At 49.4% G+C, this 21220-nt stretch overlaps 2 protein-coding genes across 2 annotated transcripts in view; both read right to left on the bottom strand.

Annotated features, from left to right (window-relative positions):
• The window catches only part of LOC309867484 (uncharacterized protein), a 76677-nt gene that overhangs the window by 12557 nt on the left and 42900 nt on the right, over window positions 1–21220 (bottom strand). The window lies entirely within an intron of this gene.
• On the bottom strand, window positions 1259–3208 carry LOC309843281 (uncharacterized protein; the record flags this gene model as incomplete). The annotated part of the gene is made up of 3 exons (XM_082688621.1): window positions 1259–1933; window positions 2061–2973; window positions 3131–3208. 3 exons carry the CDS (start codon window positions 3206–3208, stop codon window positions 1803–1805), a joined length of 1122 nt encoding a protein of 373 aa, XP_082544747.1. The 3' UTR covers window positions 1259–1802.

The raw sequence follows: 21220 nt of genomic DNA, 5'->3' as shown, positions 1-21220 counted from the left end.
GTACTAAGCACAGAACAAGGCTCAATTTCAAGACGTCAAGATCATGACCTGAGTCAAAATCAAGAGTCGGGCACTTAAGAAACTGAACCGCCTACTTCCCCCCAACCCATAACTCAATTTTTCCTGTAAAAAGAGACAGTTTTATTGTTAATGTCAGTGTGACTTGCTGATCACAAATGGACCCAAGAAGACACTGACCACTGAGCACACAAGTGTGGGTCCCACAGAGCCCACGGTGCTGCTTTCTTTCAGACCCCGGGCTGGAGGCTGAAGGGTCAGTTTTGTCCTGGGATCATAGGTCAGCGCCCTGTCTGCGCCAGGCAGGGCCTGCTGGGGACCTGTGTCGGGGGCTTGCTCATTCTCAGAAGACTCATTCGGCTTTGGTTCAGCTCCTTTTCAGTACTGGGCTCTTCCTCTTGGATCAGTGCCGGATGGAAACAGGCTGGTCTTCCGTCTGATTTCTTCTGTAACAAGCCTACTCCTATGTAGAAGCCATGTTTAGAAATTCCGTATTCTAGGGACGTCTGGGTGGCTCAGTTGGTTAAGCAGCTGCCTTCGGCTCAGGTCATGATCCCAGCGTCCTGGGATCGAGTCCCACATCCGGCTCCTTGCTCCGCAGGGAGCCTGCTTCTCCCTCTGACTCTGCCTTCCACTCTGTCTGTCTGTGCTAGCTCTCGCTCGCTCTCTCTCTGACAAATAAATAAATAAAATCTTTAAAAAAAAAAGAGAAATTTCGTAGTCTAGAGAAAACCACCAGGAAATAGATTCCAGTCATCAAAGCACCATGACAGGGCAACTAAGGGGACTCTTAGTTTGTTTTCAATACTGCCATTCCCCCAGGGGCGCTGGGGTGGCTCAGTGGATTAAGCCGCTGCCTTCGGCTCAGGTCATGATCTTAGGGTCCTGGTTTCCAGCCCCGAATTGGGCTCTCTGCTCAGCAAGGAGCCTGCATCCCCCCCTCTCTCTGCCTGCCTCTCTGCCTCCTTGTGATCTCTGTCCGTCAAATAAATAAATAAAATCTTTAAAACAAACAAACCAACAAGTAAAAACAACCAAAAAAAACCCCACAGTCCCTCCACACATGCATTTCTTTGTTTCTTTCTTTTCTTTTTTTTTAAATATTTGTCTCTATTTCTGAAGTGCTTTCAGATTTCTGATAGGATTTTTGGTGGAATTATTTTTTCTTTCTTTCTTTCTTTCTTTCTTTCTTTCTTTCTTTTTCTTCTTTTTTTTTAAGGTTTTATTTATTTATTTGACAGACAGATCACAAGTAGGCAGAGAGACACGCAGAGAGAGAGGAGGAAGCAGGTTCTCCGCTGTGCAGAGAGCCCAATGTGGGGCTCGATCCCTGGACCCTGATCATGACCTGAGCTGAAGGCAGAGGCTTAACCTACTGAGCCACCCAGATGCCCCCACACATGCATTTTTAACAAGATGAGCCAATTGAACCAAATGTAATTCAGAACTAAAATGGCCTTAGGGTGTTTGGATGGCCCATTGGTTAAGGGTCCTACTCTAGGTTTTGGTTCAGGTCAGGACTTCATGCGTCTTGAGATGCAGCATATTCCGCCCCCCCCCCCCCCCCCCCAGTACGTGGCCGGATTGTGGATTCTAACCTCTGTCCTACCTTAATCCATTGCTCTCTCAAATAATAAATAAATTAAAAAAAAAAAAAAAGAAAGAAAGAAAGGAAAGAGGAAGAAGAGGAAGGAAGAAAAAAAGGAAGGGAGGGAGAGAAAGAGTAAGAGGGAGCTGCAAGGGCTTTTATGCGGAACTTCCGATCTCAATCTCCCCAAGTGGTCTCACTGGTCACTAAATCTGCAGGTCATGATTCCAAAACACAGAATCTGATACGCATGGTACCGGGCCCTTGAGCCTCCCGGATCTTCAGGGAGCCGAGGGACCGTCCTTACCCAAGACCGCTTGGAATGACCTGAGGCCAACGCCGAAGGAAGACAAACGGCCTCGGACGCGTCTTCTCGGCGGCGTCGGGGGCACAGACCCGCGCAGCCCCCCTGCCCCGCGGCCCGCCCCAACCACCGGCTGCAAACGCCGCCGACCTTCGCTGCGCTGACCCGGTCCCGGCTCCCGCTGACCGCGGCGCACCGACCCCGCGTCGCCGGAGACGAGGCTTCTCAAGCTCGAACCCCCGACGCCTCCTGTCCCCTGCGTTGCGGGACAGTGTCCCGAGGACGGAGACCCCCGCGAGCCTGCCGAAGCATGGGACGCGGCTTTTCGACTGGCCCAGCGGGTCCCCAGACTCACACCAAGTCTCCTGTGGGTGCGGGCGCGTGGCGCGGGCCAGGCCACGCGAGGGGCGACCCCGACCGGGGAGAGGGACAGACGCCTCACGTCGGCAACGACACCGCCACACGCGCCGGAAACCCCTTCCGAGCAGCCACAGCCGCGGCCCTGGCGCTGCGGGACCCGCGGCCGGTCGCCCCCGGGAGCGGGGCCTCTGCGGGCCGAGCACAGGGGACCGCGGCGAGTGCGCGGGACTCGGGTCTCCCTCCCGCGCGGCCCCCAGCCAGGCGGGGCGGACGGCTGAGCCGGGTCGCCCGGGGACTCAGCGCACGGGGAGGCGACGGGACCCCGCGGCCCGCGCGGGCGGCGGCTCTGGCGTCCAGCTCGCTCCGGCCCGCGAGGAGGACGGACAGCGGAGGCGCCGCCGAAGGCCCGAGACCGCCAGCGGCCCGCGGGTCCGCACGTCGCCGCCGAGGGCCGAAACCGCTGAGAAAGGCTGAGGCCGCCTGGACGCCCGAGCCCCGGAGCCTCCTCCCAGCCGTCCCATCCCCCACTCCCACGGGGGCCTCGGCCGCGGGGCTGTCCCCCAAGTCCCTCCTGACGCGCCTGGAGGAAGCGCTCTGCGGATGGGGACCGGCCCCTCAGTCCTCCCGGACCCCGAGCCCTGTCTGTCAAATAAATAAATAAAATGCGAGGAAAACAAACAAACAAATAAATAAATAATAAAAACTAAAGAAATACTTCATTAAAAAAAAGAAGAAAGAAGATGAAGATAAAATAACTGAACGTTGCAAACGGCACAGATCGTGCTGGGCACGTGACGACTCGTCCCCCGAAGGCCCTGAGCAGCTCCTTCGGCTCAACCTGGGGCGTCATCTGCACTTACCCCGGGCTCTGTCCCCTCACCGCGTGCAAGAGCACAAGTGTTCCCACCGGGGGTCCGCACGCCCGCCAGGGAGCTCATGACCTTGGATACCACCGAGACCTCGAGGTGTTCCTGCCTCCAGTGGGATCCACTGAAAATGGCGCCGGTGTCCCACACTCCCGATGCTGAGCTTGAACTGTCTGCTCTGCCATCAGGACGGGTCCCGCCTCCAGGGGCACCTGGGGGGCTCAGACCCTGACGCGTCCCAACTCCTGATGGCAGCTCAGGTCAGGTCTGCGCGTCGGGCTCTGTGCTGAGCGTGGCATGGGACCAGCCTCTCCCTCCCTCCTCCTGCCGCTCCCCACACCCCACACGCGCAGGCACCCGCTCGCGCTCCCCCTCCATGAAACACACAAACGAAAACCAACAGAAAATGAGCCGCTGCTCTAGGAAACCACAGGCAAACATCTGTTTTCCCCCAGTGACGTGTGAGAACACGGGCGAGAGACACCCAACGGCCGGCTCGGGGAAGGACAAGTAATGCTGAAATCGAGTGTCCCTTAGTCCAGGCTGGTTTGGACGTAAAATCCATCTGCCCCAGCAGGGACTCCCCAGTCCCCGAGTCACCGCTGGACGTTGTGGACCCACTGGCCTGGAACAACACGGTTGCTGCTCCGTAACCAATCTTAGTGCCCCAAGCCACGAAGAACGCACCTGCCAGGTCCCACCCGCGTGCCTGGTCCCCGGACGCCTGTCTGCGTGGACGGAGGTCACAGGGCTCCCTCCGCCGGGACAGGAGTAGGTTTTAGCTACAGCTTACACGTTTCCTCACTGCACCCAGCCTTCTGGTGTAGACAGGCCAGCGCGTGTCCTGGGCCTGCAGTTCTGAGGAAACACTGTCCCTCCCTGGGGGACAGCTCTGTCATCGGGATCGGGGTGCCCACGGGACCAGCCAGGGGCCTCACCAGCTCTGCTGAGTTTGGCCGGGTCCACGCAGTCACTGTGCAACACCCCCAGTCCCGGGGCTCCGTGGAACGCACTCGTGTCACTACGGAGAGGACATGAACACACTGCGGCGAGATCCCCCCACACCCCGAGTCCGCAAGGCCAGCGGTCGGTCGTTCCGAACCTCACGCCCTGCCCCGGAGCCCCTGCACTCCCAGCACCGAGACCTCACAGGACGGTCAGGCCGCTCGGCCTCCCTCCTTACACCCTTGGTTGGAAGGGCTGACGGCTTCTCCTGCCAGACCCTCCGTGCTCTGGGAGACCGACTCCGCAGCACCTGCCCAGGGGCAAGACTGCAGGGAGATCCAAGCACCCGGAGATTTTGTCCCCTGAGAAGACACCTCCAGGTGCTCTCCCATCTCAGGGCAGGGCCCCCTTCAGGATCTACTGTCCAGGGCGGATGCTCCAGGGGCCCCGAGATCCCTCAACCGCAGAGCTTTGCAAAATGGCGCCTGGCGATTTGCCAGAAGGTGTGTCTAGAGTGACTGATCGTAAACAGGAAGCACTACCTATTGGCTGCTGAACTATTGCTAGGCTGTGGGAACTTGGTAACAAGCTTAGGATTGGTGGATGCACATCGCTGTCTATGCTGATTGGCTTAGCTCCCCTATATAAGCGATGGCCATATGCAATAAAGGGCTTTTTTTAAACCCAACCAGACGGAGGGTCGTTATTATCGCGGCTGGATGGCGATAAAGGGTGGCCCGTACAGGGAGCCCCCTTTCTCCGTTTCTAAGAGTGCACTGAGGTAAGTGATGAATTTATTTAGAAGAAAATTCTGGCCAGAGAAGTTTTAGGAAAGTTCACTGATTATAGTGATGATTGCAACGTAAGCTCACTGGTGTTAGTGACGATCTTGAGAAAGCTCACTGTTTTAGTGACGATAGCAGACTAGTCTTTTCTTTGCTTCTTGACTATTTATTTCTGAAATACTATGGGTTCAGAGGTCTCAAGAATACGTATGGAAGGGCCTTTGCGGGAGTTGCTAAAAGCAAATGGAACTCCTTTGAAAATGAAAACTGCCCGAGCGTTCTTGCGCACCGTAGAAGGAGTCAGCCCTTGGTTCCTAGATGAAGGATTATTAAACATTCCACAATGGGAACATTTAGGGGAGGATCTTAGGAAGGTTGATGAAGAGAAACCCCTTCCATCTGGCACACTCGCTATATGGGCTCTCATACGATCCTGTTTGCTTAGCCCCAAACTCCCTGAGATTATAAAAGAAAGCCTACAAGCAGGGGAACAGGTCTTGGAGGAAGTAAAAGAGGAACGATCGAAGGCCTCAACTATAGGGGCCTCTTCAAAGAGGAAGAAGAGCTTTTGGGGGATGAATTAGCAAAAAAATTAAGCAACTTATCTTGTGAGCCGTTGCAGCCTTCAGCTCCCCCACCTTATAATCCTGAAATCAATTGTAGCTGCCCAGGAGCCTGCTCGCACGATAGACATGACGTCACTGATTGGAATTCAATAGGACAACAGTTAGGCTTAGCCCTACCAGTCTTTCTTTCTTTTCTTTTCTTTTTTTTTTAAGATTTTATTTATTTGTCAGAGAGAGAGTGAGCGTGAGCACAGGCAGACAGAGTGGCAGGCAGAAGCAGAGGGAGAAGCAGGCTCCCTGCGGAGCAAGGAGCCCGATGTGGGACTCGATCCCAGGACGCTGGGATCATGACCTGAGCCGAAGGCAGCTGCTCAACCAACTGAGCCACCCAGGCGTCCCCCTACCAGTCTTTCAAGATCAGCAAGGGAATCGCATGTACCAGCCATTAGATATTAAACAAGTAAAACAGCTAAAAGAGGCAGTCATGTCTTATGGCCCTCAGGCTGCTTATACCATTACCTTACTCGAGACTTGAGACTCTCGCAGAACAAAACCTAACACCTTTAGACTGGAGTAATCTAGCGCGAGCTTGCTTGTCTGGAGGGCAATATCTTATGTGGAAAATAGCAAATCAGGATAACTGTACGGAAACTGCTCGCCGTAATGTGGGAGCTGGGAATGGAGCTTGGAATTTAGAAATGCTGACTGGTACGGGACAGTTTTCGGGAAATCAAAATCAGATCTATTTTCCACCTGCAGCGTATTTGCAAATTGCTACTGCTGCCGCTAGGGCGTGGAAAACCATACAAGGCACAGGTGATTAACAGGGTCAATTGTCAAAAGTTATCCAGGGAAATAATGAACCATATGCAGATTTTGTAGATAGACTTATCCAAATGGCATCTAGAATTTTTGGGGATGTTGATCAGGCTATGCCTCTGGTCAAGCAATTAGCCTATGAGCAAGCCAATAAATGGTGCAAAGAAGCAATACGACCCTGGAAGAACAAAGACCTAGCCTCCTATTTAAAGGCCTGTAGAGACATAAACGAATCAGTTATCCAAACTAATGTCATGGCAGAGGCTTACGCTAATTTTACTGGTACAAAGGTTACCAAATCCCCTGGTCTCTGCTTCCAATGTAATAAACCAGGTCATAAAAAACGGGACTGTCCTCAGGTCAATAAAAAACCTGGCCTATGTCCTTGATGCAAAAAGGGAAATCACTGGGCTAGCGACTGTAGATCCACCCAAGATATCCAAGGGAATCCCCTGCCAGAAAACGGAAAACAGGGCCCACAGTCCCGGGGCCCACAAATATACGGGGCCATACAGACAATCCCCTCAGAGCTACTATCCCCTTTCCAGCTCCGTAGAGCAACAAAAGGAAGCGCAGGACTGGATCTCTGTGCCTCCGCCAGAGCAATATTAACTCCTGATATGGGAGTTCAGCGAATCCCTACTACTGTCTGTGGACCACGACCCGAGGGAACTGTAGGATTACTACTGGGTAGAAGTTCTAGCGCACTGAAAGGATTACAAATTACACCCGGAGTCATTGATCCTGACTTTACAGGTGAGATTAAAATTCTTGCCTCATCCCCACGGGGTATTGTTTCTATTTCCCCTGGAGACCGCATAGCGCAATTGCTAATTCTGCCCAGCCAACATTCACATTTCCCGGCCAGCAATAAAGAGAGAGGTAATCAAGGCCTAGGATCTACTGGGACTCCATGTGCCTTCCTTATGCTAAATCTAAGAGAAAGACCAATGACCACTTTACATATTAATGGTAAAGCATTCACAGGGCTCTTAGACACAGGTGCAGATAAGAGTATCATCAAAATGGAAGATTGGCCAAAAGCATGGCCAATACAAAAGGCTGACCAAGCTTTGCGTGGCTTAGGTATTGCCTCTAATCCTGATAGGAGTGCTACTTTACTAAATTGGAGAGATGATGAAGGACACCAAGGTTTAGTTCAACCATATATATTAGATCACTTGCCTGTAAACTTATGGGGTAGAGATGTCATGGAAGGCATGGATCTAAAATTAACATCGGACATACCATTTAGCAGCCCGCAAGCTAATACAATTATGCTTGCTCAGGGACACATCTGGGGAAAAGGTTTAGGGAATAATCAACAAGGAATCACCAACCCGATTGAACTCCCAAAAAAGGAGAACTGGATGGGTCTGGGTTTTCATTAGGGGCCACTGACTATATCAAATTAACTTGGATATCCAGTAAACCTGTCTGGGTCCCTCAGTGGCCCCTCTCTCGAGAAAAATTACAAGCGTCCCAGCAACTAGTCTTGGAGCAATTAGCTGCAGGACATATAAGACCATCCACGTCTCCTTTTAATACACCCATATTTATCATCAAAAAGAAATCTGGAAAATGGAGACTACTACATGACCTTAGAGCGATAAATGCTACCATACAACCCATGGGACCTATACAGTTAGGCTTACCATTACTGACCACCCTACCAAAAAATTGGCCAACCATCATTATAGACATAAAGGACTGCTTCTTCTCTATTCCCCTACATCCTGAAGGTACCTTTAGATTTGCCTTCACAGTCCCATCTATCAATCATGCCCACCCAGATCAAAGATATGAATGGACTGTGTTACCACAGGGCATGACCAACAGTCCTACTATATGCCAAATCTTTGTATGGACGACCATCAAACCGCTTCAGGAACAAAACCCCGATCTAATAATATATCATTATATGGATGATGTTTTACTTGCCCATCCTGATGGCGATTGACTCAAGGCTCTTTATGAGGAATTAACTATTCTCTTGGAATATAGAGGGTTACATATCGCCACGGAAAAGGTTCAATTAGGTACTACACAAGAATTTCTGGGTTCAAAATTGACACCCACAATTATCCAACCATTAAAAATTACCTTGAGACTAGATTATCTCCAAACCTTGAATGACTTTCAGAAATTATTAGGGGACCTAAATTGGATCAGGAGTTTTCTCAGGATCCCCACTTCTCAATTATCACCCTTATTTGATATCCTAAAGGGAGATCCTCATCCAAATTCACCTAGAACCTTAACTCTTGCTGCTAGACAACCCATCGGAATCATTGAAAAAGCTATGGAGGCTGCTCAACTCGATCGATTCCACCTTGACAAACCTTTGAGCTTTATTATTCTAGTGGACCATAACTCCCCCACTGGGGTCATCTGGCAAGAAGGACCATTGCTATGGGTCCATTGTGCTCACTCCCCAGCTAAGGTTTTGAGTAGCTACCCAGAGGCCATAGCTGAACTAATTCTGAAAGCCATCAGAATAGCCACCACTTCCTTTGGGACGTCACCCGCGTTGATCATCACACCCTACACCCCTGCCCAACTTCAATTCTTTTTTTTTTTTTTTAAGATTTTATTTATTTATTTGACAGAGAGAAATCACAAGTAGATGGAGAGGCAGGCAGAGAGAGAGGGAAGCAGGCTCTCTGCTGCAGAGAGCCCGATGCGGGACTCGATCCCAGGACTCTGAGATCATGACCTGAGCCGAAGGCAGCGGCTTAACCCACTGAGCCACCCAGGTGCCCCCCCAACTTCAATTCTTGAGTAACTCCTCCTCTAATTGGGCCATTATCATGACTAGTACTACTGCTAAATTTGACAATCATTATCCCTCCCACCCTTTATTACAATTCTGGAAAGAACATCCCAAAATTTTCCCAAGGATAACCAGCCAAAAACCTATTGATAATGCCCCTGTGGTGTTTTCTGATGGTTCCAATAATGGAACTGGCACCTTTATGGCAGATGGGAAAATTAATACATTTTTGTTTCCCACTACCTCTGCTCAACGTGTGGAATTATTAGCAGTCACTGAGGTCTTCAAGGCATTCTCTTTTTGCCCTTTCAATTTATTTTCTGATAGTAAATATGTAGTATATGCACTATCTCTGTTAGAAACAGCAGGAACTATATCTACTAGTCTTCTGTACATACCTACTTAAGAGCATTACAAGTTCTTATTTGGAACAGAAAGCATCCTTTTTTAATAGGGCATTTAAGAGCACATTCTAACTTACCTGGGCCCCTCTCGTTGGGAAATGCCCTGGTCGATTCTGCTACTAAAGATCCACATATATTTAACTCTATAGAAGCAGCAAAAACCTTTCATGAGAAATTCCATGTGAACGCTTCTACCTTAAAATTAAAATTCAAACTTACTAAAGCTGTAGCTCGCGATATAGTTAAATCCTGTGAACGCTGTGTCTCCTTACTCCCTCAACCTTCTTTGGGAGTCAATCCAAAGCGGTTACTCCCTAATCACATATGGCAAATGGACGTAACACATATGCCCGAATTCGGACTCTTAAAATACATTCATGTTTCCATTGACACTTTCTCTGGATTTATTACGGCCTCCTTGCATTCTGGAGAAAAAACTAAAGATGTTATCGCACATTGTTTGCATTCGTTCTCTGTTCTAGGGATACTAAAACAATTAAAAACAGACAATGGCCCTGGATGTACCTCTACTACATTTAAACAATTTTGTGCTACATTTGGAATCACTCATGTCACTGGTATCCCCTACAATCCCCAGGGTCAAAGCATAGTGGAACGTGCCCACCTAACTATTAAAAATACCTTATTTAAACAAAAAGGGGGAATAGGAGATAAATTCCGATCCCCAAGAGACAAACTATCCACTATCCTCTACATTTTAAATTTCTTGAATGTGGATAAAAACCAGCATACTGCCGCCGAAAGACATTGGTGCACACTAGGCAATTCTCAACCTAAGGTTCTTTGGAGGGACCTTCTGTCGGGTCAATGGAAGGGCCCAGACCAAGTGCTAATCTGGAGCCGAGGCTCTGTTTGTGTCTTTCCAGAGAACGCTCCATCCCCTATTTGGGTCCCTGAACGGCTAGTCAAGCCAGTCTTGCACTCGGCACCAAAAGAGGCAGAAGCCCAAAAGGACGACAGCCATGGTGACGATAATCCGGTTGATGATGATCTACGGACTCCTGACCATGACATCAGGACAGACCCTTTGGGCCATTGTTAAAGCCTGGCCCTATCCACTCCCTTTAATGTCTTCCTTTTCCTCTGCTACTTACCCCGCACTCTTAACTACTAATTTATTATGTAACTCCTCTTAAAAGCACAACTTTTCCCAAAAGTTTGAAACGAGTGTAGAAGTGCAAACTTGTTCTAAAAATATCACGTTTTTGCCTACTCCTGTTTGTATTCGCCCCCCTTTTATGTTTCTTGTCAGTAACAGTACAACCATTTCTAATAAGTTGAACTGTACGTTGAACACTTGCTTCCTTACACAATGTTGGAATGCTACAGGCTTTTCATTTGCTATGGTAATGCGTATTCCAGTGTTTTTGCCTATGCCCGTCTCTTTCCCAGAGGGAGATCTTCCAGTTTTGCTGAGACATAAAAGAGACTTTGGTATCACCGCTGCCGTGGTGACAGCTGTTGCCGCCTCCGCCGCTGCTACTGCACTTGCCGTTGCTATTCCTGCAGCCAAGGAGATTAATCAACTGTCTACGAATACTGCAGAAGATCTACAAACCCAGAGTGAAATTAATGATCATCTCGCTGCGGGTATTCTTTTTGCTAATCAGCGGATTGACTTGCTACAAGAACAAATGGACATTGTAATACAACTACTGACTGTAGGATGCCTTCGCTCAGATACTGGACTCTGCATTACTCCAGTTGCATATGATAACCTCACTCGAGCAGCTAATTATTCCGGGGAACTATCCAAGATGCTTACAGGCAACTGGAGTGCCAGATTCGAGAATCTGACAATACAGCTTCGTGCTAATATTGTTAACGTCAATGCCAGTAAGGTAGAAGTAGCTTCAGCATCTCAATTTGTTGCCTTTATGAAAAATGTTGTAGGATGGGGGAAGCAATGGTTTGGGTTCATATCCATGGGTGGATTGCTGATATTCGCTGTGGTGTGTTGCTTATGGTGCATTTGCCCCACGATGAGGATTCGTAAAAGAGACACCATTGCCATCAAACAAGCTCTGTTATCCATCGAGTCCGGACAGTCGCCCCAGGTATGGCCCAGTATGCTGGATCGGTAGTCAAAGACGGGTAAGATCGTAGGCGGAATATACCAACCTAAGACAGGACATGATCCTATAAGCATCATGATCCAATGATGGGTAAGGATATTCTTGGCCTTGCGACAACCTAAGACAGGCACGACCCCTGCTGAGTCTTTCCTTCTACCATAAAACAAAAAGGGGGAACTGGCCAAGGCGGATGCTCCAGGGGCCCAGAGATCCGTCAACCGCAGAGCTTTGCAAAATGGCGCCTGGCGATTTGCCAGAAGGTGTGTCTAGAGTGACTGATCGTAAACAGGAAGCACTACCTATTGGCTGCTGAACTATTGCTAGGCTGTGGGAACTTGGTAACAAGCTTAAGATTGGTGGATGCATATCGCTGTCTATGCTGATTGGCTTAGCTCCCCTATATAAGCGATGGCCATATGAAATAAAGGGCTTTTTTGAAACCCAACCGGACGGAGGGTCGTTATTATCGCTGCTGGACGGCGATAATCTACCCTGACCCTCAAGCAGCCACATTGCAGGGAAGGGGTCCTGGATGCGAGGGACACATCGGGACTCACTGCACCCCTGCCCAGACCTGCATACCATGTGCGAAGATGACAGTAATGGGGCCAACAGGGGCGCCCTGGGGTTGGGCCCTCATCTGCACCGGGGACCCAGGAGGAAGCTCAGCACCCTGTACCTCCACACAACTTTCCCTCAGATCCACGACTCTCCCTGGGATCCAAAGAGGAGACAGGCCTCCACCTCCCAGCGCCACCCAGCCGATGAGCCCACCCCCCACACTGGGCTTCCCACTCCCAGTTTCCTCCCAGATCTCTGTTTCCACAGCCACCCCTCCCCCTCTCCTCTGCACAGAGCCCTCTGCCTGTGGTTTTGTGACCTTACATGCTCCCAAGTGCAGTTCCCGCAACTGGAGAGTAAATCCAGTTTGGGGGTAAAGTAACCGACAGCTTCATTTTTAATGAGTGATCAGAACTGTTGGCACTGACAGAGGACGGACACACGGCCTGTCGGAAAACAGCGGAACATATGCATAGGCCCTGGATTTGAGGAAGGGGTATCAGGTGGGGTGGGGCTGGGGCAGCCACGGGGAGGCGTGGACACGGGGCATTGAAGACTGCTTATGTGCAGGGGAACGAGGGATGGTTTCCCTTGACACATACACGAACCAGAGCCCAGTCCTGCGCATTCCACGTCCCCGAAACAAGGGGACCACAGTGGGGGAAGCGCCCGCAGGGGTGCGTGTGACCCCAGCGACGGAAGGGGTTTCTCACAGCACAGAAGGGTGGTCTGCGCGGGGGGGGGGGGGTGGTGGTGGTACGGGGACGTGCAAGTGTACTGAACACACGAGGAGCCCATTCATGCAGACACAGAGAGACACGCGAACCCCTGAGCATGACAGAACACAGGCAACGCACGGAAATGAGACTGCACGGACGTCCACAGAGCTTGAAGGAAGCAGAAGAAACCCACAGATGCACAGATCAAAGGTGACACTGCCCTAGAAGGGGAACCCCACGATGACAGTGTCCACCCCAGCAGGGATCAAAGCGACCGCCGTGTGATTCCCCAGCAGATCCCAGGTCCGCCCTGAGCTGGACAGAGCCTAGCCAGAGAGCTCCCGGGGCCGGGTGACAGGCATCTGTCCCGACGGGTGACACATGCACCACACTGGCATTTGCTCATCAATTTTAATGTCCCGCCACTGACAGCACCAGCCCCTCCTCCCCCCGCACCCGCATGTCAGTGTTTACTCCGGTTTACGCTTAGACTGACTGCAGCTGCGGTGCCCACATTGACCCGGGATGAATGTGGGGACCACCTGACCCCCAAGGCCCCAACTCGCCCACAATCGAGAATGGACACACGGCAAGGACAGAAGTCGTGTCACCCACGCTGGCCTCACTGGGCAGCAAGAGCCTCCCCAGAACACACTCGGGAGGAGCAGCAAGGGTGAGTGGCTCAGAGCAGGGGCTGCTGCCCCCATGAGGCACTGGAAACCCACCTCAGCCCACCTCTACAGAGGAGGACAAGGCGTCCCAAGGGAAAGATCCATCCACCCTGCCTCCCGGATCAGACGCTTTGGAAGCCCTTCCCTGAGACCTTGCCTCTGCCAATCCATAGTTCTCTCAGGGGGACATCTCAACCTGGTGTCAATTCTGACTCACCAAGGAGTGACACCAGTTTGGATAAGTTACAGGTCCATGGTGAGTCCCTCTGTGAGCTCAGAGGGTTGGTGGTGACCAGAAAGAGGTCATTTTTAGGCCCCCAGCTACTTTTGTTAGGGCTGATTTAATGTTAAAACCGGTTTAATTGTAGGGCCTGCTTAGCCAGAGCAACTCCATATTGCCTAGGTAGCCATGTTATTGTTTATACCCACAGATTTCATTCCAGGAATAAATGCCCCAGTACTTCCTAGTATTGGTTCTGGGTATCGATTCCCAGACTAAACACCCTAATAATACGAGCCACGTACCTTGAGGTCTGTGGTTCTGCTCTATAAAACCAGCCTGTGAGATCGGGATGGGGTCGCTCTCTTCGGAAGCGGCCCTGGCTGGTCAATCTGACTTCTAATGCTTGGCATAGAACAAAGCTTTGTGTAACTTTCACTTTGTTTCGTTCCTTTGATAACGGACCCCAACATCTGGGGGCTCGTCCGAGATCAAACGACGAGTACTGAGCCAGCATCAGAATATCTGGGAAAAGCCTCCAGAGGTAAGATCTCAAGACCCCATTCTTCAGGATCCTGTCTGTCTGGTTGTGGAGCTCCAGGGGTGTAGCCCACCAGGGAGAAGCTGGACGCACCATTGCTTCCCAGGGCTGGAGTGGATGCGGGGATGCCACATCCCACCACTGGTAGATCGCCAGGGGATTCGAGTCCCCCTAGGCAGCCAGGTGACCTGCTAGGGGGTTCGAGTCCCTCTAGGTGTTCAGGGGACCAAGAAAATCCCCATCAGCTGCAGGTTGTAGGTTTTGAGTTAGGATTACATCTTGCACACCCTTAGACTTGATACTGGTCAGGCTGCTGGGTCTGTCTTGTCTTTTGTTGTCTGTTCTGTTATTTGTTCTGTTTAAAGAAATGGGACTCCCTTTGTTTCCAGCAAAGTCCCTGTCTTCTCTGGCCAGACATGGACTGCCTAAACCCTCCCCCCCTTGCTGGCAGGAAAGCATGGCATCTGCTCCTCTGTTGAAGCTGATGAGCTCTAAAACTGGAAACCCTTCCTCTGCCTTCTGGCGGCACTTTGTTCTTCTGTCTCCCCCTTCTGTTTCTGCACCAACTTGGGTGCGGCCTGCATGACTGGCCTCTAGACCATCCTCGGTGCTTCCTGCACCACGGCTCCTTCCCTCTTCACTATCAAGAAGCAAGAAGAGCAGCCCCTGGACTTAATACCTCCCACTCCAGATCTTCCCACCTGTGTCTCAGGTAAACATTCAAAGTGGAGTGGGTCCACGGGGAATGTAAATCAGTATTTAAACTAAGTTAAGTTTGTTGGTTTAATTAAGATACCCATGTCTTTAAAGTTAACAGCAGTAGGGTGCCTGGGTGGCTCAGTGGGTTAAGCCGCTGCCTTCGGCTTAGGTCATGATCTCAGGGTCCTGGGATCGAGCCCCGCATCGGGCTCTCTGCTCAGCAGGGAGCCTGCTTCCTCCTCTCTCTCTCTCTCTCTGCCTGCCTCTCTGCCTACTTGTGATCTCTCTCTGTCAAATAAATAAATAAAATCTTAAAAAAAAAAGTTAACAGTAGTAAACGTGAAACTTCAAAGTTTACTGAAAGTCAAGTAAGCTCATGTTATTTGTTAAAATCTGTTAGCAAAGAAATAACTGAACTGATGGTTAATTGTCTGTCTCAAAGTTTTAATGAGTAATTGTTAAAATAGCCTTCAAAGTCTTTGGTAACCTGAAAGTTTAAAGCTTTGGTTGGATGACAAATGAAATTAAAGTATGGATATCTACAATCTTAATCAAATGGGATAAAATACTAAATCATTAATTACTGGAACTAGGTTTGTGCTTTTGACTTCTTACTGCAAAAAAACTAAGAATATTGGGGCGCCTAGGTGGCTCAGTGGGTTAAGCTGCTGCCTTCGGCTCAGGTCATGATCTCGGGGTCCTGGTATCGAGCCCCACATCGGGCTCTCTGCTCAGCAGAGAGCCTGCTTCCCTCTCTCTCTCTCTGCCTGCCTCTCCATCTACTTGTGATTTCTCTGTCAAATAAATAAATAAAATATTTTTTTAAAAAAACTAAGAATATTTAAATCTGTTGGTAAACATGTTTTGTGCTTATCTGATTCATAAATTTGCCATATAAAAAATTCTGTTATAACAGTTCACAATTGGTTAATACTTAGCTATCACTAGAGACTGAAGTGTTTCTAAGGGTACAACATTCTGCTAACTGTAAGACTGATGGAAATAAAGGAAGCAACTCTGTATGTAAAAAAGTAGTAGATACATAAAAAAGATAAGAAATGGGAAGATATTTTGTTAAAGATAAAAGGTAATTTTGTCCTAAATGAGATGGTTGTTTGAAAGAAGATGGCTTTGGACAAAACCTAAATGCAAAAAAAGTTACACAAGGTTTGTGAAGAAAATCTTCAGAAAAGAAATTTTAGGTATGGTCAGGACGGACTAAGATTAAAATGAATTTTAAAATGTAGCACATCAGAGTGGCAGATACACATGAAATGACTCCATGTATTCTAGACTACCAAAAGAGAAATGCCGTAAGATTTTTATTAAAAGTTTTAATGTTGTCTGAAAAGCCAGAGGGAAGACGGTTGACTGATGACTGATAGTAAGTTTAGAAAAACTGTACACACACACAAAAAGAGGACCTAAGATAGTAGTAGTTTTGTCTTAAAGTGAAAATGTCTGGTTGCACCAGAACATGAAAAGAGATAATAAAAATGAAACTTGAGGGTATACAGTAAGTTTTAGAAGGCTTGGGGAAAGTTACTTTTATTTGCCATGGTTTACAGGTTTGAAAGAAAGCAATGAAATATGTTGAAAATTTGACCATATTAGATCGGTTTTGATGGTTTTATTCACAAGAAGGAAAAAAAGACTAATAAATATTTTCCTGTAAAATGTTTCTGCTCAAATAAGGCATAATATTTTAAAAAGGAAGACTAAAGCCCTGTGTCATGGCAAATCTACATTGGTAATCCACTCAAGTAAAAGTTGACTATTATGTGAATAAAAAGACACTGGTATAAAAAGTCTGCTTTCTCTCTCTTCAAAAAACCAAAGTTTTCTTAGAGTAACTGATCTGCTGTTAAGAAGAGAATGTAAATGGTTTGCTCTTTGCCTGTGCAGAGAAACCAGTTTCTATGTTTTGTTTTATCAGATCTTAAACATCTGTAATCCTATTTAAGCATTGCTTTAAAAAACTTAGATTTTAGGGGCACCTGGGTGGCTCAGTGGTTTAAAGCCTCTTCTTTCGGCTCAGGCCATGATCCCAGAGTCTTGGGATCGAGCCCCACATCGGGCTCTCTGCTCGGCAGGGAGCCTGCTTCCCCCTCTCTCTCTGCCTGCCTCTCTCCCTACTTGTGATCTCTCTCTCTGTCAAATAAATAAATAAAATCTTTTAAAAAAAAACTTAGATTTTAGCAATTGTCAATAAGGTTTAAATTATAAATGAGATCTCTTTGACTCCTAAGGCTTTTCCTTGGTATGTTAAATTACTCATGAAGTACTACTAAACCAATGATAAACCTTGGGTTACATTTAGGTAAATGCTATAACTATTATAGAAATGCTATGCATTTCCTAAAGTTTTAACCTTTTAATAAGGTCATCGCTTGATATTGTAATTATTGAAATATTGTGTGCCACAGAAGTCACCTGATTTTCTTGCCGGTTACACTGTAAACTCTAGATCTCCTCAGCTCTTTAACCATATCTATTCTGAGTTTTTGTCACTTATAATTGTTTTAAATCTCTTGTAAAAGAAGTTTTACCTTAAAAGAGATTCATATAAAGGACTTCCAGGACAAATACAGGTATTTTTTTGTTTAAAAAAATCCTAAAACTGAAATGGATAAAAAATTCCAGAACTAAGTAAAAGCTGCATTCAGACTAAACCAGAATTAGTAATGGGAGTAAATGAACCAAAAGATGATAATGTTGTATCTGTTATTTTAAACATTGCTGGTTCTCTAATGTTTGCTCTTCCAGACTAAGAAAACTTTTTTCTTAAGTTATCTGTGACTTACAGAAATGTAAAAATATTTACTTGTAAACAAATCAAAGTATTTGACTTTTCTCTCTCTCGGAACCCTCTGAAGCTCCAAAGGTCTCAGCAAGTATTCTTTCTTCCATGGCAATCGGTCATTTGCATAAGTTCAATAAGAATCTGTTCTCCCTGTAAGAGGACACCACTGAAAACAGTGGGTATTTTACCAAGGCTTTGACTGGAATGTCAGATATACCCAGACAGCTTAAAGGAACTAAGGTTGACTTTATAAAACCTGGAGTCAATAAAGCCCCTTGAAACTGCTGGCCTGATACCTTGATTACAAATTTCCCAGCAGCCTCACCAGGTGAGTAAAGTATGTCACTTCCTGGCAGGTGCAGGAACCTCGGGATGCTTTGGGTTTTTTCGGAAGAGGAATTTGCCCAAACTGACAGGTATTACAGGCATGTCTGATGGCAAGTATGTGCCTTCACTTCTGGCCTGGAAAGGCTACTAAAAAGTTCAACCTAGAGATTCCTTATAAAAAGTCCCAGCAAAGCAGATTCTAAAAGATCTGTATAATCACTCACCGTTCTTGCTGAGCTCATGTAAATAATTAGGCCAAGTTTGTTAAACTGGACTTGTTTTTCAAATAAATTAGTCCTGATTTGGCTATCTCTGGAAATGAGGGTTATTTTAGAAAGAAAAATTATATTTCAGTAACACACCTCTGTGGATATTAAGTTCTAGATTTTATTGTCTTTAAATGTTTGTTTACCTAAGCCCAACAACTTGAGGGAAACTTCAGAGAAGTTGCACAATAGCTCGTTTAGACGACCTTGCCTAATATTCTGTAGGAATAATAACAGAACCCATTGGACACAAACATATGTTAGTTTTTATGCATACCTTTTCAGGCTGGGTAGAGGCTTTTTTTCCACCAAACATGAGATGGCAGGAATAGTAGCCAAAAAGCTGCTAAAAAAAATAATTCCTAGGTTTGGGCTGCCTCCCACAATTGGGTCAGACGATGGCCCTGCATTTGTGAGTTCAGACTCACAGGCACTGGCCAAGGCCGTGGGCACTGATTGGAAACTACACTGTGTCTACCGGCCCCAGAGCTCCGGACAAGTAAAAAAAAATAAAACGGACTTCTAGAAAAACCTTGACAAAGTTAATTGTGCAGAGTGGTGGTGGATGGGTGGCTCTCCTTCCCTTCACCCTCCTCGGGGCACGATGCGCCCCCTATTTAAACAAGGTGACCCCATTTGAAATAATGTTCGGGAGACACCCCCCCCCTCCACTCTGCTCACAGCTACAAGAGGCTGCCCTAGTGGAAATGACTGATCAGTCCGTACTCCAGTCACTGCAGGCGCTACAGTCTGTCTTAAAAAGAGCCACGCAGGGATCCGGACTGCCCACACCGAGATGGAGATGGAGATAACACCCCATCCTTACGAACCCAAAGACTTGGTTTGGATGCACCGCCACCAAGTGCAAGACTTGGAACCTCGCTGGAAGGGACCATTCCCTGTCATCCTGACCACCCCCACGGCAGTAAAAGTAGAAGACATCAGGGCCTGGATTCACACATGTCACGTCAAACGAGCCAAAAGCAAGGAAGGACACCCCCCAGAAATGGGAACCACTGCCGGTGGACCCCACCGAGTGTGGACTAAAACTAAGACTCAAAAGGGTTTCATAACTTGGTCACTTTTAACCCTGTTCCTACTCAGCAGCAGCCAGGGGACACATCATCGGCCTAAAACAGCCCAATGGACCGGAACAGTCCGGACTGTCTTCACTAACTTCCTTAAGGCCCCCAGCAGAGCCTGCTTTGCTTGCAGTTCAGGAGGAGTGGAGGAATTGACTAACCTCCAAAGAAAAGGGGGGAAAGGTTATGGTTGATTTAATGTTAAAACCTGTTTAACTAGTAGGGCCTGCTTGGCCAGAGCGACTCCATATTGCCTGGGTAGCCATGGTGCTGTTTATACCCACAGATTTCATTCCAGAATAAACGCGCCAGTACTTCCTGGTATGGGTTCCAGGTCTGATTCCGGGGGTCAGCGCCCTAACACTAGAAGCCACGGACTTCGAGGTCTGCGGTTCTGCTTTATAAAACCAGCCTGTGGGATCGGGCTGGGGTCGCACTCTCCGGAGACGGCCCTGACCGGTCAGTCTGACGTCTAATGCTTGACAGAGAGCAAAGTTTTGCATAACTTTCACTTCATCTCAGTCTGGTTCCTTAGAGAGCGGAGCCCAACACTTTCTCCCCTCCAAGCAGGGCCGCCTCCAACCACCCTCCCGGCACCTCCCAGTCTGTTGGAATCACAAAGAAATGGAAAACAAACAAACAAACCAGAACAGCAACCCAAAAAAAAAAAAGAAAAAAAAAAAAAACAACAACAACAACAACAACAAAACCCTCCTTCCTTAACGAGCACAAAGGGCACACAGAGACCAAGTGTCCCCCAGGCCTGGAAAGAGCCAAAGGCTATCAGAGACAATGAATCTCTCCTGGCGGCTCAGAAAGTACTCAAAGGCCCGCGGTCCGTCCCCAGGTCCCAGCCCCAGGCCCCCTGCAGGGCGCACCGGCTCTCCCATGAGGCCCTTCGCCCCCTCCCCGCTCCCAACAGCGACCTCGGCGGCGCGATCCTGTCCGCGGCTCCGCCCCCGGCCCCCAGGGAAGCCGTGGCTCCGGCACCCGGGACGCAGGAACACGTACCAACTGCTCTGGGCCACCTCCCGCCGCCTCCGCGGGGAGTGGGTGTCCGGAGCCGACAGGCGGTCCGAGCCGGGTCCCCAGCCGGAAGCCAGGGGCCGGGACGGCGAAGCCAAAACCACACTCGCACCGCCTGTGCTGCCGGCGGGACACAGGGGCACCGGGTGTCACCGCCTCTGCAGAAGGATTTCAGCAAAACGTCCCCAAATCACGCAATGAACTGCAGCGCGTCTGTCACGGTCTCGGCAAAGAGGCGGCTTAGACACACGCCCACGGGTGTCAGCCCCGAACACGGACCGAGCGCGGCCGGATGCGCGGCCGCGGCCCGACGGGCACCGCTCGGCGCGCCCCGTGCCTGTTCCGACGGACCCGCAGGAGCCCCGGGCCCCTACATGCAGCCAAAGTCCCCCTAACGGTACCCCGCGCAGCAGCCCGCTCCGGTCCCGCGGCCTCTCGGCGGCTGCACACCCTTCGTCGGGCCCTGTCGTCCCGAAGTGACCGGACCGAGAAGCGCAGGCTCCGCAGCAAGCGAAACCCACCGCGGCCGTCCGGGGCGGCCCAGCGCCGCGCGCGCTCGTCCCGGCCCGAGGGAGAGACCCCCACCCCCACCCCGGGGGAGCGCACCAGGCGGGACCCACGCTGCGGGCCCCGCGCTCACCATCTCGGGATCCGGCTCCGGAGCCTCCCGGCGTCCTGCGCCGCAGACCCACGCAGGCGCCGCTGGGCGCCGGTGAGCTCCGCCCGCTGCGCCCCTGAGCCACACCGACCAGGACCTCCCTCAGGTCTGATTGGGCGGATT

The sequence above is a fragment of the Mustela nivalis genome (genome assembly GCF_964662115.1).
Source record: "Mustela nivalis genome assembly, chromosome: 1".
Taxonomy (NCBI): domain Eukaryota; kingdom Metazoa; phylum Chordata; class Mammalia; order Carnivora; family Mustelidae; genus Mustela; species Mustela nivalis.
This window is presented reverse-complemented; position numbering and strand designations above follow the sequence as displayed.